At 44.5% G+C, this 22882-nt stretch overlaps 1 protein-coding gene across 2 annotated transcripts in view; it reads right to left on the bottom strand.

Annotated features, from left to right (window-relative positions):
- Positions 1-22882, bottom strand: part of LOC306708349 (triple functional domain protein) — a 68914-nt gene that overhangs the window by 21477 nt on the left and 24555 nt on the right. For both annotated transcript variants that reach the window (XM_079176170.1, XM_079176171.1), the window contains exons 3-20: positions 19525-19599; positions 17459-17573; positions 15623-15815; positions 12738-12842; positions 12360-12556; positions 11784-12036; positions 10881-11003; positions 10241-10432; positions 8770-8901; positions 7484-7714; positions 6640-6762; positions 5414-5605; positions 4732-4901; positions 1890-2064; positions 1495-1690; positions 628-794; positions 384-503; positions 47-238 (exon numbers count right to left, since the gene is read on the bottom strand). In XM_079176170.1, the coding sequence (XP_079032296.1) occupies positions 47-238; positions 384-503; positions 628-794; positions 1495-1690; positions 1890-2064; positions 4732-4901; positions 5414-5605; positions 6640-6762; positions 7484-7714; positions 8770-8901; positions 10241-10432; positions 10881-11003; positions 11784-12036; positions 12360-12556; positions 12738-12842; positions 15623-15815; positions 17459-17573; positions 19525-19599 (2951 nt within the window). The remainder of the gene's footprint in view (positions 1-46; positions 239-383; positions 504-627; positions 795-1494; positions 1691-1889; positions 2065-4731; positions 4902-5413; positions 5606-6639; positions 6763-7483; positions 7715-8769; positions 8902-10240; positions 10433-10880; positions 11004-11783; positions 12037-12359; positions 12557-12737; positions 12843-15622; positions 15816-17458; positions 17574-19524; positions 19600-22882) is intronic.

Below are 22882 nucleotides of genomic sequence, written 5' to 3'. Positions count from 1 at the left end.
GGGGAGTAGTTGAAATGAATGCTGGACCCTCCGTGGGGTCTCCTACCTGTTCAGAGGTCTTGTAAAAGGCCACCGACGCATTGACCAGCTTGAGTCGGTCCTCCATTTTCAGCATGAGCTGCTGCCAGTGGGAGGCCACGCTCTCTGCACAGTCTCTGATCAGGTCCATGTCATAGTGGTTTGCCTGGAGCAGAGCCTCCGCCTTCTGCTGAACCTGCAGGGCACTCTGGTGAGTTTTCTGCAGAGAGGGAAGAGGTGGAGAAAGTGTGGGGTTAGAATGACCTCAAATTATGAGCAACTAACGGTGTCAAAACTACCTTAAGAGCATGGACAGAATACATCATGGAGGGTGAAATTGATGGGATAAACAAACAGTATCTCACCTCAATGGCGTGTTGAAACTGTTCATGCTCTCTCTGCAGCTGTTCAGCTTCCTGTAAGGAGCTGGCTGTTATTAGACCAGCGTTCAGCATCGACTCGCCGTTTCGAATCCAACCCAGAACCTAAAAAAAAAAAAAAAAAGGAAAGCTGTGATCGAAGCTCTTGTGGATATCCTGGTATACTGTAGTTGCAAAACGTTGGCCTGCAGATGGTGCCTTGTCGCAGTTTCAAGACTGTTTGTGCTACCTGTTTGACTTCAGCCTGCAGGTGTCTCAGCTGGACGCACTGCTCCAGGTGCCTGCGGTGCTGCTCGGCTGCCAAGTCCAGTTCTTGCTGCTTCTCGTGGAGAAACTCCAGCAGGTCCTGAACCCGTGTAGCCATGTCGACGTCCCGGTCGCACAGCAGCTCCACGCCTAAAAGGCAAGTCACACGTTAAAGAGTTTGGATGGATCACAACAGACCCGAAGGACCTGAAGTTCTGCCTGCGATTGTAATGAACTTTCAATATTTTTATCCCCGACAGTCTTAATTATTACTCTCATTTGTATTTGTCCTGTAAAGCAACATATTATCAGTATGTTTCAATAATACACGTGACATGATGTAACCATTCGTTGTGCTGTTTTAGAGAGCACCTATTAGCATGTGAGATCACAGGTGAGTTATTATGGTTTGTGAGTGGGTGCCTCTCATCACAAACGCTGACCGAATCTGACCCGAGACACCTACACAGTATCAATATTAAACTAATGTAGCCAACACAGAAATCTGTGCAGCAACAGTGAACAGGAGCTCTATCCTACTTTCACCCTCAGCTGCATGGATGACTGATGTCTGATGTGGCAACCGGGTGACAGTCAAACATCTCTTCACTTCTGCTTTACAGCATTTGAGATTTAATAGCTTATAATGGCCGCTTCACAGGAGGACAGATTCAGAAAAGCAGCGTGTTTGCAGATTTCAGGAGACTTTTTAAGACCCTTTAATGCCTGAAAACAATTCTAAGAAAATAAATTCTATACTACTACTAAATACTATTAACAGACTGCAATGTTTTTGGTTCAAAGATGCCATGGTGCTGTATATGCAGTACAGTCTGGGTGGTGTTCTCACCAGAGGCCTGGACTTCGTTGACGTACTGCAGCAGCTCCTGGCCCTGGTGGATGACATCGAAGGTGAGGTTGTTCATGGTCAGGGCTTTGTCGGCGTGGTGCTGCAGCCTCTGCTCGGCCAGCGTCAGGTCCTCTGTGTCAAACTCAGTCATCTGACCCGTCAGCTCCTCGTTCCACGACTCCAGGTCAGAGATGATCTGAGGAAGATCAACAAGATTCCACTTTTCAGAGGCCACAAACACCACGACAGTGTTTTTACAACGCTCAAAGGCTATTGACTGAGATGTAGCACAAAGAAATGTTATGGTATTCTATTTAATGGTATTCTTAAAATGTCTGTTTTACTTTACAAACAGCAGAAACAGTCATGCCCCCTCTCCTCCCAAGCAGACTCACGTCAATGGCGTCCCTCTCGAAGATGCGGAGCTGCAGGAAGAGCTCCAGTTTGATCTTCCTCTCCTGAAAGAGCTCCTCCATCTGGGCCTGGGCCTCGTCCAGCTGCTGCAGGACGCTCTCAATGTGGTTGATGGAGCTGTTGTGGGGCGTCTTGTTGCTGGAGATGGCCGAGTCCCTGGAACAGACACACACAATTTAGCAATAAGCTATGAGAAGCAGCGCTGTACACTTTAAAAAACAGCTACAAAGACACAGTTGGGCTCAACGCCAAGCAAACTTAGCTGCTCTAGAAACTGCTGCAGAGCACGGCCTGCAGCAGCTTATTCAGCTGTAATACGGCAAAGCAGCGGAAAAGTTGAAAAGTAAAACGATTATTTAAATTGTGAAAAGTTCTGCCTGAAAACACAATTTTATCTTTGAAATTTCATTTTTCAAGACCGAATTTTGTGGACTGACTTTTTATGTCTCGATTTCTTTGCTCCCCTTTTAATTTTGTATCTAATAACAAAACAGCACTAGACTCCAGTCCCACACTTTGTTTAACATCCTGCTGTCTTGAATGTTTTAAACAGGGAAATAACACCAAATGCATAAAAAAGGTAGAAGTGAACAGAGTATAGAAAAGAATGCATCAAGTATTATTGATGAAGATTAATTAATCAAATTTGTTCAAGTTTTGGTTGACTACAATTCTGGGCATTTTAGTCCCATCAGTCTTAAAAGTCTAAAATATGTTTTCTCCTCTTTTTTGTCATCAAAAATAGAGAAAGTTTTTGTAAAGTTGTTCATTTTTTTTTAACTATTTATTTAAAATTGCATGTTGATCATGTCACAGTTGGGGTCTAATTGACATCAATGCCTCGATCCAGTATTTTCTTTTCCTGATATTACATGTTGTCTTTTTGCTGCACCAGAATAATTCCACACTCAAAGGATGTACTCAGATAACCTGCGTTACATGGATCAGTAATGCGCTGAGAGCGTCTGATATACAACGACAGTTTAACACCGGTGAGCACAATGTGGACCGCACATTGAGTGGGAAAGTGAAAAAACGGGTCATACAGATTGTGAATCATCAATCTGACAGATGCACACATGTGTGATGCATGAACACACAGACACCAGTGAGTTAACGAGAGGACAAATGTGAGTCAGCAAAGACAGCGGAGGGCAGACGGATGCTGATTGGCTTCAGGTTGATTATCCAGCGTGAAAGATACACTCCAACACTCAAATGCAAATCCATGAACGCACGTGTGCGCACAAACAGCACAGAGTCACACAACACACACACACACACGCACACACACACACATACACTCCTACACACAAGCAAAAGGTGTATTGAGATACAGTTGCCTCCCGGGGAGACTGCCACACAATTAGACACACGCTTATAAAAGCAGACTTATGTAAGAATTCCCTGTGGAGCCAACACATCAGGGAGAAAGGGGTGGCGAGAGAGAGAGAGAGAGAGAGAGAAAAGGGGGGGTGGATGAAGAGGGAGGAAGAAGAGGGACTGGTATCTGTGTAAAAATAGAGTTGGAGAAGGAGGGTCAACTGCATCCACCTCTCAAACACCTCCTACAATCGTCTCAGCTTTTCTTTTTTGGGTTTTCATGCATCTCAACGCTGTCTTTTTAAAATGACACTGACTATTTGTTGCATATAATTCATATATTCCCTTCACACACATTTCAATTCCAAATGTCTTAATCACGCTGCCAAAGCTCTGTGGAGCAAAAGAGAAGAGGAGACCATTATGTAAGTGGACCTAAAAACAGTTTTGAGCTGTTTATTTTTTACATTTGTATCGTCCTTTATAGATCTTCTTGACTGCCAGCCCAAATCAGGTTTTTTGGAGGCATATCCAGAGTGTATCTCGGTTTCTCTTACTAAGTCTGGACGGCGAAAAAAGTGAGGATTTCTACAGATGCGTCTGCATCCGGGCGCTCTGGCTGCTCAAACTGGATTTAAAACTGTGGAAGTGCCGAGCAGAATCCATGCCGCTACTATTAGAGCGCTACGTAGCACAGCAGAGGAGACAGACACCAAAATAAATAGTCTGCTGGCTCTTTCACTTCATGCTGCTTCCTCCTAACATTGCAATGTATACCCAGCCACCTCCTGTCTGGTGCGATGGAGGTGTTCTGCACCGCGACTCGACACGGTGTTTTTGTTTCGAGGGCGAACGCTTCCTCGTTGGAAAGCTGCATCGCGTAGCTACGCAATGGCACCATGTTGGGGACACACAAATCCGATCCGATCACTTGCAAATAACAGCGTGCCAGTCTGTTAAAGAATTTATTTGAGATACAAATCTGTCTTGCCTGCAGGGTGAACGTGGCCTACTTGGCCCAGAGGGTTACCGCATCCTTTGTGGGCACACTGCAGCATGTGCACTGTTATGTTGTTGCTTGCTTCTCTCTCTTAATATGTTAGTGGTTTAAAGAATTGGTTTATCAGTTTTACTCTCTAGTTCAACCGATACTAGTTTTACAGATAGCGTCGGTCCGCCTTTGGATTCAGGTTAGGCTGATTTCAGATCACTGTCAGAAGGAGAGTACCGTTGTTAGTTTTGTTGTTCATATCTACTAATTTGTAGGCTTATATGAAGTTACTCTTCTAGATTTAAAATACAGTCTGTTATTGTACAGAGAAGAAGAACGCATGTGTCCTCTGTTACAACAGTAAAGAAGACATACAGAACCATATGGCTGAAGAGATATCTTAGCAGCTTCATAAAAAATGTAAAATAAGCACGACGTGGCACCGAATCATATCTCGATAGACTTCTATACGACACATTTCATTTCTAGTCCGGCGCATTGATCTCTACCTGAGCTGCTGGATGAGATCCTCTCCCTCCTTGATGACGTTGACGGTGACCTGCAGCGTGGTCTGCTGCTGCTGGCCGAAGCGTTTGATCAGATCCTGGACGGCCTCCACCGACTCGGCGTAGACGTCGTCCAGCAGCTCCTTCTGGAGCTCCTCCAGCCACGTCCACAGCTACAGGAGGACATGCATTGGTGTGATTGCATATTGTTTTACAAACACAAGAGTGTTCTTATCCTACGCTTGAGGCTGACTTATGAAAACACACATTTGTTTGATGGACTTGCACTGAAGCTCACACTGGTCTGCACCTCTTACAATCCTCACTCTGGTCACAGAACACACTCACTGTGATCACACCCTAACATGCAAACAATCGGCAACACAAATTTGCCGTCACTTTTGCAATTACGAAAGCTGTTTAACGACACTCAGAGAGAGGACAGCTCCTAATCTCAACATTCACCTCGACACTATTTCTATCCTAACTATCTTTGTTTACGAGGTGAGGCCTGCGAAATGTCCACCTCTATGTGACTAACTGTACAAAAGCAAAACAACACACACATATTCCATTTGATCTGATAATTACTTCCCTCTTGCTCAAAGAGCACTGTGAAAGCTCTCATCCACACAAACACACAGCCCACCATCCACTTCAGCATTACGTCATCCTCCCTGCCTACCTCTTTGACGTGCGTGTGGAAGGCGACAGACATGTCCAGCAGGACTTTGCGCTGCTCCACGCGACGAACAAAGTCTTGGATTCTGTCCTCGAGCTGGTGGGCGGCCTGGTAGATCTCCTCTGGGTCGCACTCTCCCGTCTGGGCCAGCTGCTCGGCCGCTTCCAGCAGCTTGTCTGCATTGGTGTACGTATTCTACACCGATAGAAAGAGAGGGAGAGGTGGATTAACCCGAGGCGACGATATAATACAAGTAAAGCATATTTTGAAGACGAGCAGAGAGAGGACACAGGATGTGTAGGAGACCTTTTCACTGATGGAGTCAGTGTGATAGTAGAGGTACACAGAGATAACTAGTGAGAGGAAATGGAGACAGAGGGTGCTGAAGGTGGTGTAAAGAGGAAGAACAAAGACGCTACAGAAACAAATGGCCACATTGAGGTGGGTTATCAGTTAAAGCTGATCAGAGCTGCCATTCTGGGGAAGTATTCTACACAATCGTGTCAGTTTCATTCAGTGGTGGAGGGAGATCCTTTACTTATGTGCCTAAAATGTCTTATCGGTAAGAAAATTCAACCACCTTTTTATGTTAATCACACCCCCTAAAATGTGTTAGGAATAATAACTAATACATCATATAATGCGGGGTGGACTGATGGGCATTTACAGGAAGTTTAGTGGGAACAGCTGCGTTAAAAGTGTTAAAGCCAGACTGCTGCAGCCAGATGTGATATTTTGGGGTAAAGCTTTACGTTAAAACCTACTGTAAAGTAGCATAAATGAATAAGAGTCATTCAATATTGTCTGTTATTCAGAAATATCTATGTTAAGTTTGCTGACATGAGCAAGCTTTAGCTAGCCAATGAGCTTTAGCTAATTAATTTAGGCAACATCTCCAACGACTCATATCAATGCCAAACCCCCGGGGTGTATTGAATTCAGCAAGGGAGTGTCTTATTGCTAATTAATTAAACTTTTCATTTATAGACAAAGAACGTATAATGTATTCTTTCAAAAGTTTATAAAGACTAAAAACACAACACAACACTTAAAGGAACAAATAAAATGAGGAAAACACAATTTCATAGCAGATGTTAAAGTTTACTTTCTAGTAGCTGTGTAACTGGGGACTATGTGCTATTTTACCATTAGGGAACACATCCGTCGCCTCAGTGATATTGTCTTAAACCTGGTGGAGGGAGAGAGTTACAGAAACAGAGCCGGGATACCTGTGCCACTTCCTCAAAGTCCTCGTGCCGTTTCTGTAGCGCTCGGGCTCGGTGGAGGGACTTCCCCACACCTGTGTGTTTGCTGAGGAAGGCCTCGCCGTGGTTTTCGATCCAGTCCAGCACCTGTGCAGAGAGACCACACGACCATGAAGTGAAACGGGCAACTCGGAAATAGGCAGCCACCAGGGGGCGCTCTAAGGTGGTAGAGTAAGACACGCGAGTGTGCATCGTAATCAAACGAGTGTGTAAGAAGAAGCGCGACGACAGAAACAAAGATCAGCGTCGTACGAGGCTCTGCACCGAGCCTCTCCTTTTCACACTCCTCTCCCTGCACTCCGTCCTTCACAGGGTTAATGGATGAACGCTGCATCTGCATGGACACATGACCCAATTCAGTTGCCATAGCAACAGTTGCCATGTCAACACACTCAGGAATGCCCCGTGATATTTTTTTGGGACGGCATGCTACTGTATTATCATATTGGGACTTGATTATGGCAGGCTGGCTGCACTCCTTTTCAAGCCTTCATTCTGCAGAGAACACATTTATTTATCTTTCCTTTCCACTGAACCACACGATGAGTGAAGACACGACGTTCCAGCGACTTTTTCAAGGACATTATGATGGGAAACATGGCTGCTGCTGGGATCAAACCCTCTATTAAGAGTTAGAATGCTTCTAACCAGTAGGCTACCCTGCTATTTTCAAATTACAGTCTAACCCTCTCAATCTTATACTGAAAAAAACTAAGTTTGGTCCTGGAAGTACCACGTTTGAACATTTGTGTGCACGCATATATAAACACAAACATATATATGTGTAGGTGTGTCTGCGTGTGTTGACCTGTTGGACGTCCTGTTGAAAGACACAGAGCTGCAGACGTTGGTGCAGCCGCACTTTGCGGTGTTGCCAGATGTTTTCCAGCTGTCTCTGGTGATGCAGCACCTCATGGATGATGTCCAGGACGTGGTGCACAGCCTTGGAGTAGTTTGCTGATGCCGTCAGTGAATCAGCACTGCCCGGGGTCAACGGCCGCTGCAGCTTGTCCAACAGGGCTTTGCCATCTTGGCTCACCTGAGCAGGAGGTAGAAAATGAAGTTTTTTACCCACAACTACGATGCACAACAATTAAAGAAAGAGAAAATCATTAAAAATGAAAATACAAGTCCAAAAGTATTCTGGTGTAAATATCATTTGTATGTGACTTGACCTAGAAATATAAACATCATCTGAATACCAACAGCCAGCACGCTGTGTGGATAATTGCCGGAGAAAACACACTCTTCTGATGTTACAATTAGAACCTCAAAAGGGGAAATGATAAATGAAAGAGCCACAAAGGACGAATTAGTGAGAAACAGTGAAAAACTATTTTTCTCACACTGTACAGTTGCAGTTCCTTTCATATTTGTCAGTGTGATCACTCACCAGGGAGGCAAATGAGGGGGTCGGAAACCATTATAAAACTACCAATTGTTGACATTCATTAGTGTGTGTGTGCGCGCTTGCGTTAGGTTTTGTGTACGTATGTGTAGGTGTACGTCTGTATCTGTGCATACATGTCAAGGTATACCGTATATACATATGAATGTTTCTATATTATCTGCATGCTAGATAATGTTATGTACATTCACAATATACCATGAATCAAAAGACTCAAACTAGATCTGTGTTTATATAAACACGTACTTTTCTTTCAACATGAACTCATAAAAAGTTGTTCACTAAAAGAAATATCAAGAGTACAATTTATTCTAAATTAAATTTGAAGTACAGTGTAGTACTGTGCAGACTTTAGCTGGAAAGCCATAATATATATATATATATATATATATATAAAAATAATAGCTTTGACTTCATTCTACAAAATTAAATTCTACCCAAGACAATATGAGAGCTGCATTTTCCAGAGTTTGTGAGAGTGAACTTAATTTAAAAGTTTAAATTGCACAACAGATAAAAACCTACGACGGTTATTGTATTGTTATTGTGACTTATGTTCTAATAACACAATAAATCTAATTGTGACTCTTCACTGAAACTTAAATAACAAGGATATATCTGCCAATTATACAGCCCACGGGAAAGTACATTTCCTTTAGATGTTCTTAGCTAAAGCGTGCCGTTACCTCGGAGTAGGCAGCAGTGATGTGTTCATACAGGCCTTGGTGGTGGTGGATGGCGTCTTCAAGGTCCTGCAGCTCGGAGGGCAAATCGACCTCGCCGCACACCTTACACCACGAGTCCACGTTACCCATGTACTGCGGGGGGGGAAGAAACGCACACTTACACAAACTCACACTCAGACGTAAAGCATGTCACATGAGACGTGGCATGAAACAGAGGAGGCGTTTACATGCTTGTGCTCCTCACTTGAGTCACGTGTAAGTCAGACATACCAGACTATTACAGAGCCTAAGGATGCACAAATGTCCTTATGTATGAGCTCTATTAAAGCTTTCTTTTCAGAAGAATTATACACGGCTGAGTGTGTTGATCCCAGAAGTTTCAGTACTCCCCAGTGAGATGGGGAGGAAAACAAAACAATCAACGAGGCTGGCCTCAAAAAAATATCGCACGTCGAAGGGATCTAATTATTCCCTATTAAACGTCTCTCCCATGATAATTAGAAAAAGCTACATAAGTAGATCAAAGATTTAAAATGAGCCTCTTGGTATGTGCGGAGGCGAAAAAGGTTGAGGTGAAACCTCTGGGAAAAAAAAGAAGCAGTTTCTATTTCAGCTCACGAGCATGAAAGGCTGGTCTGATGACGGCGATATTCCAGGTCGGAAAAGTCGTACCACCCATGCTCCCTGGTTGGGATTCTGCTCGTGTGCTTTTTCAGGCCGTGAATCATTCCATAGTGGCTCGAAATAATGAGCGCAGACAGAAATAACAGCCCAAAACAAATGCTGCACTTACATTCGGCATTTGTGTATGTAAATATATGTTAATGTGATGCATATGTTGTGCTTTATAGATTTAATGAGGCCGAATGAGAATCTTTACATCCCAGAAGGTGTGTGCATAGGTGTCCATGAGCATCCATTGAGATACTGAAGGTCAACAACCTCACCTGGTTCCAAAAGTGCATTGATGTGAGTTTTACTGAATTCAGCTCCCACGATACCTGACTTGATGGAATAGTTCAAGCATCTGGGGAATTATGTTTATCTGCGTTCTTAGACGAGAAGATCAACACCACAAATGTGAAGCTACAGCCACTTAGCTGAGCTTAGGGCTACTCTTTAAATGAGCGCAGCTACTTCCTAAAGTCCTGCTGTCAACGTAAACACTGCTCTGTCTGGTCCAGGGCTGGAAACTGGAAAAATGTTCTACATTCTTGCAAACTTGGAGACAAAACATCATTTTTTCAAAAAAGGGAAAAAAAACTGGTTTTGAGCCGTTCAAATGTGTGAGAAGAGATTGAATATATTTCAGTCTGGAAAAGGTTATTCATACAAAACAAGCAATTTGAAAATACCACCTTGGGCTCAGGGACATCTTGTAGATTAATCAATTAATTAACTATAACTATATTACAATAAACTTTAGTTGCAGCTCTACATGTGTCATTTCTAAGTGTCGTTTGCAACTCGCCTGGTCACATTTCTGGTGGAAGCTGGCTGACATCTCCAACAGCGTGCTGCGTTCATCCAGTGCCGCGGCGAATGCCTTCCACTCTTGCTCCAGCTGGCTCGAGATCTGCTTGATCTGCTGCGAGGCGTAGTGACCCGACTCCAGCAGCCGGTTGCCCACTGACATGATGCGGTTGATATTCACGTACACGTTCTGCACAGCCGGACAGGGAGAGAGGGGAAAGAGCTGGTTAAACAGAGGGCTGTGGATTAAGTAAGCGCCTAATGTGAGGAAAAAGAGCACTTTAAGCGCTGCAAATTTCTCACACATGGACAGTAACTCTAGCGGCTAGATTGATTCCTCCTCTCAGTGGTTTCATAACGGTTGCGTAAGGCCGACTGTGGATAAAGAATAGAATTACTTAATACCTGGTTGTGCTGCTGCTGCTTCTGCTGCTGACTCGCAGAAGACGTGTGAGAGCACACAAGTACAGGCTGCTCCAGTCAATCACAGTACGAGCGGCCGAGTTCAATAAATATATGATTATGGAGCGCAGGGCACGGACTTGATAGTCCAAGTGGGCGGAAAAGCATTACCTCCTGCTGCGAATAAGTGTGTGTGTGTGTGTGTGTGTGTGTGTGTGTGTGTGTGTGTGTCTTACCATGCAGTTCATAGCGAAGTGGTTGTGCTGGGTTTGCAGCTCTATGGCGTGGGGGTGGTTGTTGCCAATCTCTGTGTAGCCTGCCAGGAACAAACCCTTGTTGTGCATGATCCAGTCAAACATCTGAAGCACGGGGAATGACAGAACAGACACACAAGAAATGTCAGCCAAATGAAAACACACACACGCACACACCCACCAGGTACGGGGTTCAACATTAACTTTTGACAGATCGTTGCAAAAGCAGGTTCAAAACAAACAGCTGGCACTTAGCCGTGTGGGTAGACCTGAGTGTGTTTGTGTTCTGCTGCAGTGTGCGGATAGTTGTCATCTTTCCAGGCCAGAACACAGAGCAATGGACTGCCTCTATTAGGAGCATCCTCTCAGGCTCTCCGAGAGAACAAACTTGTGGCCTATGGTGTCCTAGCAACAAGCTCCTACGACTGCAGCGTATCCAAGACTGCAGCTCGCTCTCTCTCTGTTGCTGCAACCTGCTATCTTATTCTACTCACTCAAACATGAATTTCTCCTCCTGTCTCTTTCCATTTCGTGCGGCAGCTGTCATCACCGGAGCGGTCTGGGTGGCAGCCAGAGCAGGTGGCTTTGTACCTGCAGAAGCTCACCTCCACCCTCCAGTCTCTCATCCTGAGATTTGGTGCAGGGTGCAAAGCCCCGTTTTTTACTCCCGTTGTATTTGTGGGATAAAGTTTAAGCCACTGTTTAAGGACATGGATTCATGAGCTCTGCACACACACAAGCGTCATGAATCAATGCCTCTCTGTGGGTGTAATTAAGATTTTGATTATGTTGGCAGTTGTCTGCCCTACAGTGATGGTTATAGATTACCGCTACATCACTGCCCATGCTGAGTGACACCCCCCCGGACTCCCAGCATCCACCGACCTTCTCTGCGTCCTGTTCGAACAGGCGGAGCTGGAAGCACTGATCCAGCTGGAGCTTTCGGACGTGCCAGGCCTGGTGGAGGTGCTGCCGGGTGGAGTGCAGTTTGTCCAGCAGCTGGGTGACCCGTGGCACCAGGCCCTGGGTGTCAGCGTTGCACATCCCGCCGCTGCTACTGCTGCTGCTGCCGCCGCTGCCACCGCTGCTGCCGTTACGGTTGGAGAACGACTCGCTGCTCTGGATTCTCTGGAGCAATCTGGAGATGGGATTTAATACGCGATATATATAATGTTAAGGCTGCATCACTCACGCTTGATGTTATGTAAGAAACATTTGACGAGCACAGATCAAATAAAACTCAAATAAAAACACAATAGAAAAATAAATGCTGATGTTGTATTTAGATTCAAGCATGATAGGAAGTGTATTCAGTGTTTATAGCAGCTCTGAGCAACTACACTCGAAAAGTCTGCCATCATAGTGAGGGAGGAGACACAATAACATCTAATATGAGGAAAACATTTGGAAGGTGATGCTTTCCAGCTTTTGCCCTGCTGTTCAGTCATAAATCAAGCGTACCTCTGTCCCTCAGTGTCCAGCTCCTCTATCGGGGCTTTTATGACTTTCTTCTTCAGCGCGGCGTGTTCTTCTATCATCCGCCGGGCTCCTTCCAGATCTTGGGGAAAGTCTTTCCTTGACACGGTTTCTTGCATCTCCTCTAATCGAGACAACATCTGGGTGGCGTGACCGGAGAACTCCTCAAACGCCACACGCACCTTTATAAAAAAAACAAAAAAACAGAGCAAAACATCTGAGTGAGGGAAAGTACGTTTATGAATATGAAAGAAAAGAACTCTGATTATCAGAACAGCACTACTGGATTTGAAAGCCATTGTTTTAGAGATTTCAAGATAGATTTTTTGGATCAGACAGACGGGATGTGTGGGCCGAGCTCACCTCTATCCACTCTTCATGGTTGTAGTCCAGGCTGCCGTCGAAGTCCGCCGTCAGTTGGGACGGGTCGACGACCTTCGTCAGGCCCTCTAGTGACACCATGGTGGTCTGGAGAGCAAAGGTGGAGGAAAACGAAGGTGAGACAGAGAGCGAGAGCGAGAGATTGAAAAGGGTTTAGGTAGATTTAGGTTAATTTCAGTCAATTGAGTGGAAAATGCTTCTAATCTCTCCGCTCTTCTAAATGCATTTCTTTAATGCCTAAATCTTTTCATTCAAGTCCCTTTTCCCATTGGAGAAAAAACCCACTAAAACCCGATAACATCTGGCTTTTATATATATAAAAAACTGCATATACTTGCTAAAGTTGGTGGGAAAGGATATTAGAGAAGACATGACCAGCTCCTAGTTCCCAAAAGTTAGCAACACAGTGTTTGTTACTGACAGCAGAGCTGCAGGTGTGATTTTTAGAGAAAGCCATGTAATGAATAACTTAATACATCAATGGCATGACTTAAACCAATGTTATCCTCTTTATGCTGCCATTCAGCACACTGCAGCTTTAAGATGCCATAAAACATGATAAAATTGAGCCTCCCAAAAACCTGCATTTAACAGCATCCACATCTATTGCAGACCAGAAAGGCTTTTTGCACACATGACATGTTGTCTTTTGCGACTTCTAAAACTCAGAGTGCGACACTCAAAAACCCCTCGGCACACTCGTTTCTTCGCCTCAGGTCGTCCCTCATTTTAGAGTGACGTGAAATAAAAATCAGCACAACAACTGCATATTACAATATCAGTTTCAGAGATACAGTAAGGAAATGTCTCCCCGTTTGGTTGCTGTGCCTCTGTGTTTCTGCGAAGCCACCTCCGCACAACACCCCCACACACATGGCCAAGGATGGATGGAGACAGAACGACAGCTAGATAAGCTTTGTGTGAGCCAAACAATGCAGAGACACACTTGTTGTCCTTGGGTGAAAAAGCAGAGCGACTCTTGACAGGGCAAAAATCCTGATATGGCTATGTCCCCCTATTGTTCAAGTTAATTGATTTGTACTCTGTTGAATGGTGAGAGGGAGAATCAGTCAGGGCTATCGGGTTCCCCTTTTCTCCCACAGACCCATGGAGCAGTTTATCAACAATCAAAATCGAGCTTGCAGACGGCTCTCTGCGCTTCGGCTTGACGCGTCCTTTCTTCCCGTCTCAACTCAACAACAGGAAAGGGGGAAAAATGTCCGACCTCCGGGTTTCATTTGAACAATCCAGGAGAAAATCCTCAACACACACACACACGTGCTACAGTAACACTCAGCGATGTTACGTGCTCGGAGATGATTGGTGGCGTGAATGCTGGAAGCGGCAGAGCCGTTTTAATTTTGCACACATTCACTGCAACTGTAGTCCTAGCAACAGTCCTGCATTTAAAAACGGGCTTAAAAAAAACGCAGGGCGTAAACTTTCTCTGCGTACAACCTTTAGAAATCTTCAAAAACAAAACGTAGAGTATGCGGTCCGGTTGTGATAGATCACACAAATACAAATGCATGTGTGTCCAATCAATGCCTGTGTGGCAACGCAAGGCAGCATGAGAATAACTAACCTGCCCTTTGGCTGTAATTCCTCTCGCACAATCAATTTGGTGTCACCGGACAACAGAGGACCTGAGTGTGTGTGTGTGTGTGTGTGGGCATGTGAAAAATCAAGAGATATTTCCACACAAGTGCATCCACTCAGGCTAAAGGCAACGAAACAGAAACCCAACGAGCACATAGTGTACAAACAAACAGGGCTCCACCTCCGTTACTGCATGTAGCTCTATTTTCTATCAACCCATGTCTCACTGCTTTGAAAGAGAAGCTAATCATTAGCATACTGAGCGAGCGTCTTTAACGACGGATCAAACAGAAGGGCGAGAAATTGTCTGGTCCTCATTAGTGGGCATTTACTAAAACGGGCTTCAAATCAGGCTTTTAGGCATCTTCACAACTTGCTCATGCGGCGGCACGTCCAGTGCTGTACCAGTGTTTGTAAGAGCACACGCAGATCTTGGTGCCGGTTCAACTATGAAAAAGGTCAGAGCATAAAAATAAGCCTGTTCTTGTGAAGCTATCGTTAAATTAGCTGTGAAAAAAAAAAAAAAGTGTGTACGCAGCATCACAAACACTCGTGATCCGCTGCTGTGTGCCGTTTTCGGGGTCGATTGTGATGAAATCCCGTCTCTGGTAGACAGCTGGCTGGTGATGAACAGAATGAAATGTGCCGACAATGAGCAGCTCAGCTGGCTACAGCGGTCGTTATGACAACTCAGGCTGACAGCATATTAAGGGAGGATTTTTCGGGGGGGCAAATATAGAATTGCAGCACTTGATTTCGCTATATCTGGGTGCTTCCAAAAGTCATTACAGCATGCTGAAAATGTGCTATTGCCAAGTCCATCCTCACCGGAGCAGCAGATAATTACATAATAAAAGTATCGTAGTCATGCGTGAGCTTTGACGAGCCTCACATCATAACTGCAGTTCATTCTCCTCCGGTTTAAACTCCGATACGAAAATAAATATATCTTTTTGATTGAATACCGTAATATAGATATTGCGACCATTAGTGTTCATCAGTACAAGACATTTACACAATGTGGACATGATGACAACGTGGGCAAAGGCAAATAACAGAACAACTAAAACAGTCTGGTAAGTTCAGAAAATTACATCGCTTTACTGTAAAGCAGCCATTGAAACCAGGAGAAGACAACATTTATTCCATATTATGATATCCAAAATCTGAGACGATATCTATTCTCGATATATTGAGCAGCCAGAGAGCAGCGATGACAGTAAAATATTCTGTTATTGTTAAGAATCTGAAGGTTTCCCTCATCCTACCTCAAACTCGAACTTGGAGCTGCCGAAGTTGGTCCTCTGCTTCTGCCAGAAGTTGTCCGGTTTGATGATGAGGGCGACGTGGATGCAGGACGGGAACGACTCCTGCAGGATCTTCAGCAGAGGCTTGATGCTGTCCCACTTGGAGCCGCGCATATCAACGATGACCGTAAAGCCATGTTTACACACCGCCTCGCTGGGATGGACGGAGGTCGGCGAGAGTGGGAGGAATTAAAGAGAAGGGAGGGAGAGAGGGAGGGGCAGCGTGAGATTGGAGGGAGTATAATCCAGAGAGAGGGAGGGAGGGAGAGAGAGAGAGAGAGAGAGAGGGGGGGGGGACAGATGACAGGCGTGGGAAAGGATGAGAGAGGGATGGAGAGAAAAAGGGGAAGAGGAAAAAAAAAGTGAAAAGAAATGAGAATAAAAACAAACAGTGAGATGACGCATGTTCTATACTGTGAGAAGCCTACGCAGCAAACGCACATCCCACACACCCACACAACCCCACGCACGCACACGCACACAGAAACCTGCGACGAATGAGTCACAAATGTGTGCAGAAATATAAAAATACAAATCAGCACATTTGTGCATCAGCAACCTCATCTCCCCGTGGCGCCCTGTTCTGGCCGACATTATTACCACATAACCTCACACACACACACACACACACACACACACACACACACACACACACACACACACACACACACACACACACACACACACACACACACACACACACACACACACACACACACACACACACACACAAACGCAGAGACGAACTACATCGACACACCTGGAATCTTACAAAAAATAACTTTTACTATTTTGTAGCTTTTCTGCAATATGCATCGTATTACTACCACTTATTGTATTTATCAAACCTGGACCTTTTGGTCATTTACACAACAGCCCTTCCTTCGTTTCTTTAGACTTCCAGAACAATCTTCTTCATACACTCCGTCCTTTTGCAAACCTCTCCCTTTCCCTCTGTAACAGCCTGTCAGGAGACAGCTAGTGTGCAGATGTTGCCTTTCCCAAAATAGAACACCTTTAGTCACCGAAAAAAAAAAAAAACATACAAAAATATGCAAAACATGGCTTGACGATGGTGTGGTTACAAATGCATAAAGGACATAAAAAATAAAATAAAAAACATATTTACAGTGAATTTAGTTGCCTTGTGAACCACACAGAGATACCGTGGTGACTTAAATTGAGAGGAGAGCAGACGGAGAGAGGATGGAGTGAGACGGATGGAGGGAGGAGAGGAGGTGCAGATGAAAGAAGTAAACAGAGAGCTGGAGAGGAGAGACGTTTTACCTGCGAGGAGAGGAGCTACTCGTCCACAGAAACTACTGCTGCTGCTGCTGCTGCACTGCCTCAGCTACTGCGACACTTTGTTTTGCTTTCACACACACGCACTCGCTCGCTCGCACACACCTCCTCACACATGCGCTCTCCGTCTGTTAGTTTTTTTTAATCCCTTCTCCCCACCCTCTCGCTCTCTCTCTCTCTCTGATGATCGCTCCTTCCTTCCATCATTTGTTTTCTGTTATACATCCCCCTCTTATCTCAGGCTTTCCCTCTCAGCATCTCTCTAGAACTGATTGTTTTTTGGCAGCGGAGAAGCGAACTGGTCTTGAATTATTTCTCTCTCCGATCCTCCCTCACATGCTCATCTCGCCTCTCTCACGTGTTTGCTTACAGAGCCTCTTCCACTTGCTCCGGGTGTTGCTTCTCAATCTCTTAACACACACACACACACACACACACACACACACACAGATACTGTACTCACACACCACAGAACAAATGTAATGAATGTGTAACCTGGGGATGCCGGCTAGGTAGGCGATCAGTCTCCGCAGGTCGTCCGTTCGTATTCTATCGTGGTTGCTGCGTGATGGAAACGTTAACACCGGACCACCGCGTCTGTCTCTGCCACCTGAGGCGACACACACAAACACAAGGAGTTAGATTAGAGTAAGAACATGTAGAAGACAGAACATATACTGTAAGTGTTATAGGCATTGTTGCTTCACAACGCTGATCTGCTGAACGGGTTTTTTTGGAAAACAACGTGCATAATTCTGTGCCTGTGATATGCCGTTGTAGAGCTAACTCACCATAATCAAAACTAATGAAAGATACTGAGAAACCTTAACGGTTGAAGTCCCCAAAATAACATCCAAATGATCCAATCCAACGACACAGGATGATGTCATTAGTCTTGCGGTATTGATTGATTTCAATTCTGACCTGGTGGTGGTGCGAGATGGAAAGTCAGGGGATCACCAACAATTCATCCTGGCGGGGACATGACTGTGTGCACTAAATTGCAATAGTTGAGATGTTTCACTAAACCAGAAATGTCAGCCTCATGGTGGCTCTAGAGGGAAAGTTAGGGGTCTCCGAAGCCCGTAGGACACATCCTCTGGGGACCATGAATGCCTGCACACAATGTTGTCCCAATGATGGAAGGCCAGAGGATCACTTCAGTAAGTAGGATTCATCCTTTAGAGATAATGAACATTTGCTCAAAATGTCGAGGCAATCTGTCTAATAATTGTTGACTGAAGGAGCAACATTGCACTCATTAGAGCTATGCCGCTAGCATGGCTAAAAATGATAAATACAAACAAACCCTTAGAGGCTAAATGCATGGATTCTGTATTTCATGTAGTGTACAGTATCTACAGTTTTGTGTATTTACAGTATACAGCTTCCTGGCCTGAATCCAACCTTTTTGAATATTATTTTGTCATTTTAATTGGTAGTTTGGCAACACTCGCTGTTTTAAAGTACGGAGTCATGAGACTGAATTATGAATATCTGGCACAGTGATAATTGTATTTCCTGACCAGTCGCAGCAGCACAGAGAGACGCTCCACTCACGCGGGAACATGTAAACACGGGCCGGCTGCGCTCGGCCCGCAAACGAGTGAGTTGAGTCGGGTTACTGAGCGCCTGCAGGCCTGACCCGGCTGCTCGGAGGAGAACATCAAACGCTCACGTGGCAAACGGGCCAAACGGGAGCGAGGGCCAACATGGCCGAATTATTAAGGAGCCAGATTCTGGGATAATAGGCTTAGCTCATTTACCCTCCTTTTCACTCGCGGCCCCTCCCACCCTCGTTTCAAAGCCAATTACTCCGCTGGCGACTACTATGGGATGCGGTAGCTGAGAGTAAGTCATCTCCATGGCAACGCCGCCCTTTCTCTCACTCTCCTCAATTTCGGTATGTTTGTCTGAGTCATTGTCCACATCACTGTGTTTCTGCTTGTGACCTTCGCTGCACACACACAAGAGTTTTCTTGGGATAACACACACACACACTAATGTTTTGTACAAATAATCCTGCTGGATGTTCTTGGCAGTCCATATCTCCTGCTCGGCCTCCTGTGAGTTTTCCCTGCCTTGACTCAAGCGCGTGCGTGCGTGTGTGTGTGTGAGTGTGTGAGTGTGAGTGTGTGTGTGTGTGTGTGTGTCTGTCAGACGTGGCTGAGCTTCCCTTAGAGGGGGCAAAGACACAGCTGTAGCTTACTGTGCTGTAGTTCTGCTGATGCTGCCTAAACAATGGCTGTCTGTCTGTGTGTGTCTGTGTGTGTGTGTGTGTGTATTTTGTGTAGTCTGAGTGTGAAGAAGGGTCAAGGGTTAAGTGTCTGGGCCTCGGTCTGACCCCCAAGCACAGCTTGTTATCATGAGAGAGATGAGAGCGAGCTAGACAAAGAAGCAGTGGGTGAATAAGTACACAGTATACCTGCAAACTAAACACCCTACTTCATGTTCCATTAGCCTTGTCCATTATGATCAAACAAGCTGGTAGACTTGTGAGACTACGCACACAAACACACACACACACACACACACACACACACACACACACAAAGTCTTACCTGACAAAAAGGCAACTTTTTCTTTGAGGATGGGCAGCACCTCCATTGCTCTCAACTCCTCATATCTCTTGAAACCTGCATAAGAAAGAAAGAGAGACAACAGGGTTTGAGTGGAAGAATAAAATAAAAGTCTCCTTTCTCCCCGTCAATCAGCTCTGACATTTTGTTTTCCTTGAGGGCAGATTATTTGGGACAGAGCAGATTTTGTCCACTTGTAATCTGGAGATCTGCAGCTTTTAAACACAGGGGATTGAGTCCAATTTCGGTTTGCATGCATCATGAGGAAAAAGTCTAGTAAATTTCACACACACACACACACACACACACACACACACACACACACACACACACGAGAGGAAGCACAGAGGCTGTGTGCAGAGAAACAGTAGTGGTGAGACAAAGTGAGGCCAAACATGGGGAAGTTCAGCGGAAACAAAGAGCTGCTGTAGATCTTACTGTTAAGAGGTGAAATGAGGTGAAGCCACATTCATCGCCATACGCCACCTTCAGTTCCCATCAACTAGCGTCAGAGCATAACCAGAGTTCAACGTGTGTCAGAAATATATACTTGCCCAGGGCAAAGTTTGACTTGACTCTATACACATACTTAAGTCAACTGTAATAGTTTAGCCGCCGTGCTCTCAAACTAGCAGCAAACTGCGCAACACAAAGTTTGCCCCTCCCACATCCTCTAACGCCGCCCAACTCATTAAAACACTCGCTTGTACTTCAGCTCGTTTTAAAAGCAACAAAAGTTGACCAATGTGCTGTACAGTGGTAAAACAATGGGACAATAAGAGGGCTCACTGTAGAGCTACTTCCATCAGCAGCTCCAGAATTAAAAAGCAAGAATAAAACAAAAGAATTTGCCCCCAAAAGCCCTATTAAGTATGTATGATTGTTAAAAATAAAACAAAATACCCAATACAGTCAGAGTTATTCAAAGTTCCTAAAAGTAACAGGAAAACTCGCCTCTGATGAAATATTCAAGAGAAATAATCTCCAAATTGCTTCTTTTTTTTAACCAAACTTTCCTCCAGTTATTGAGTTCTTAATTGCACCGTTTATCTGTTATTCTGCTCTGTTATACATTTAATATGATATCCATAATTGGTCAATTAGTCTGGGGTCAGTTTGCTCAATGATAGAAAAGGGGTTTCTTAAGTTAAAGGTTGGTGACCAATCCATCCAATAGTTATAAATTATTACCCCAATTACCAAGTTAGACCAAACTTATAAAAGAGCAGAGTCGACTGACGGCAGGTTTTCTTCCTAGAAATCGAGACGTCTCCGCTTTCTTTACAAACCGCAGCCAGGGGATTTTATTTAAATGCTACTATTAGAGAAGGCACACAAAATGAATATAAATATAGTTACTTTACCCACTTCAACTGTGTTTTTCTTCTTTTAGACTACTAATCTCTGACTTCTTCCTATAAATCAATGTCTGCCACTACTTGCTCGTATTCCGTGATGAATCACACGATAGTGTCTGAGCCTTGAGCTGCTTCATAAAAGCTTCAACATTTTCTCAACCCTGGCTCTCTAATAACCGAGGCTCCTTATTGGAAAGAAAATTTAAAAAAAAAATCCTCTGGCACTGCACACAAGGACTGATGTGTTTTACATACTGGTTTGTCTGGAATAAATGGAGGTAGACCTGAAGATCTAGCATGGGAATTAAAGCAGAAAAAAAGTCACGGCAATAAACTGAACTATTAACGGTCACCATAAAAACGTCAAGCTGGATCTCGAGGGTGTGATGGTGGCAAAGACCTCTCCGCTGCACTGATAGTATTCTGTCACCAGCGAACGGATGGCTGTCAGGAGATGCTCAATAAGTGAAAACCTGCTCAAAAACAACTCCTATATTTACACCCACAACTCCCTTAAGTGATTAAACTCGCATCTCAGATGGACGGAGCGTGGCCCCGATTTTGTCCTTCAGGCTGAGCGGTGGTCTGGTTTGTGTGACTGATGACCCAGACGAGTCACATTAATCTTTTTAAAAAGGACATTTTAAGCGTCTCTTTTTCTTTTTTATTCTGTCTGTTTTTGACATTCTGCATCCTCCTGACTTTCTCCTCTTCTTCATCGACGTCAGCCTTAAAGCCAGATTCCTGCTCCGTTTTCTTTCACATGTGACATTTTAGCACAGAAATAAAAATGAACTCTGAGGTATATTTTGTCAATATACGTCACAAGCACACACTAGTGAATGTGTGTGCTTGAAACTAGTCAGACATCTTCAGAAACAAGAAATAATGAAAGAGAGAAAGAAAAGACAATGTAGTTCTCGTCTCTAAGACTCCTTTCCTATTGCCAGTAGATGAGCATGACAACTGGGTTTTTAAACAGTGAAAATGTTTAAAACGGTGGTTACTTCTTTCTTTTATTATATATTTCTGTTATTTATTCAGTCTCTCTTTCAAACTCTCAGACCTCAGTTTTGTTGGAACCGTGAAAAGACCTTCAAAGACCGTTTTGAGGAGTTTTATTTGAGTGTTTTACAATTAGGCCAACAACCAAGTCACTTCATGTTCCTGTCAATGGAGTCTGGTAGGTTTGTAACGGCAGCTTTTTAAATCTAACTTGGTGAATTAAGGCTTGATTTCAACCAAACCAGAGTTGGGATAGTTGGAACAGAAAGATGAACCGAGGCGGTTTTTGAGTCGTGTTTTTTTTCCGTCTAGCTGATCGGTCGATGGTCAGCGAGGTGAAACTGCTGCTGTCTGTCTGGAGTCTGGTAGCTGTGAGGAGACGATATGAATTGTTAATTTTGTACGTTAATGAATTATAATAATTGTCCGAATCCCTTTTGATTTTATGTATTGTATATTCACTTCAACGCGGGTCACACAGCACCGCACCAGAAAAGGGTCATGTCTCCATCACTGCTGATTGGACCCGATGAATACCCGCGACTACTGCAGAGACATGTGTTCAGGGAATGAATGAATGTTACCTCACCAGAGACAAAAGCCAGATGTTAGTGGGTTTACTATCCAGTGGGAAACGGGCTTCTTAGTGCGGTGGTGGTGCATAGAAACACACATTTTGTTAAAATGCATCACATAATGAGTACAATGTAAAGGGAAGCAGTGATCTCTCTCTAGGCCTTCCCCTATTATTATGACACACACACACACACACACACACACACACACACACACACACACACACACACACACACACACACACACACACACACACACACACACACACACACACACACACACACACACTAAATTGTACTCTAGTCTCTGCGCTCAGCACGTCGTCATGTTTATAACTGCATGCTAATGAGATGCTAATTATTTTCCGCCACCGGAGGAGATGGATGAGAATCGGGACGTGT

The sequence above is a fragment of the Pholis gunnellus genome (genome assembly GCF_910591455.1).
Source record: "Pholis gunnellus genome assembly, chromosome: 16".
NCBI lineage: Eukaryota > Metazoa > Chordata > Actinopteri > Perciformes > Pholidae > Pholis > Pholis gunnellus.
Note: the sequence above shows the minus strand (reverse complement) of the source record. Positions and strands in the feature narration are given on the sequence as shown.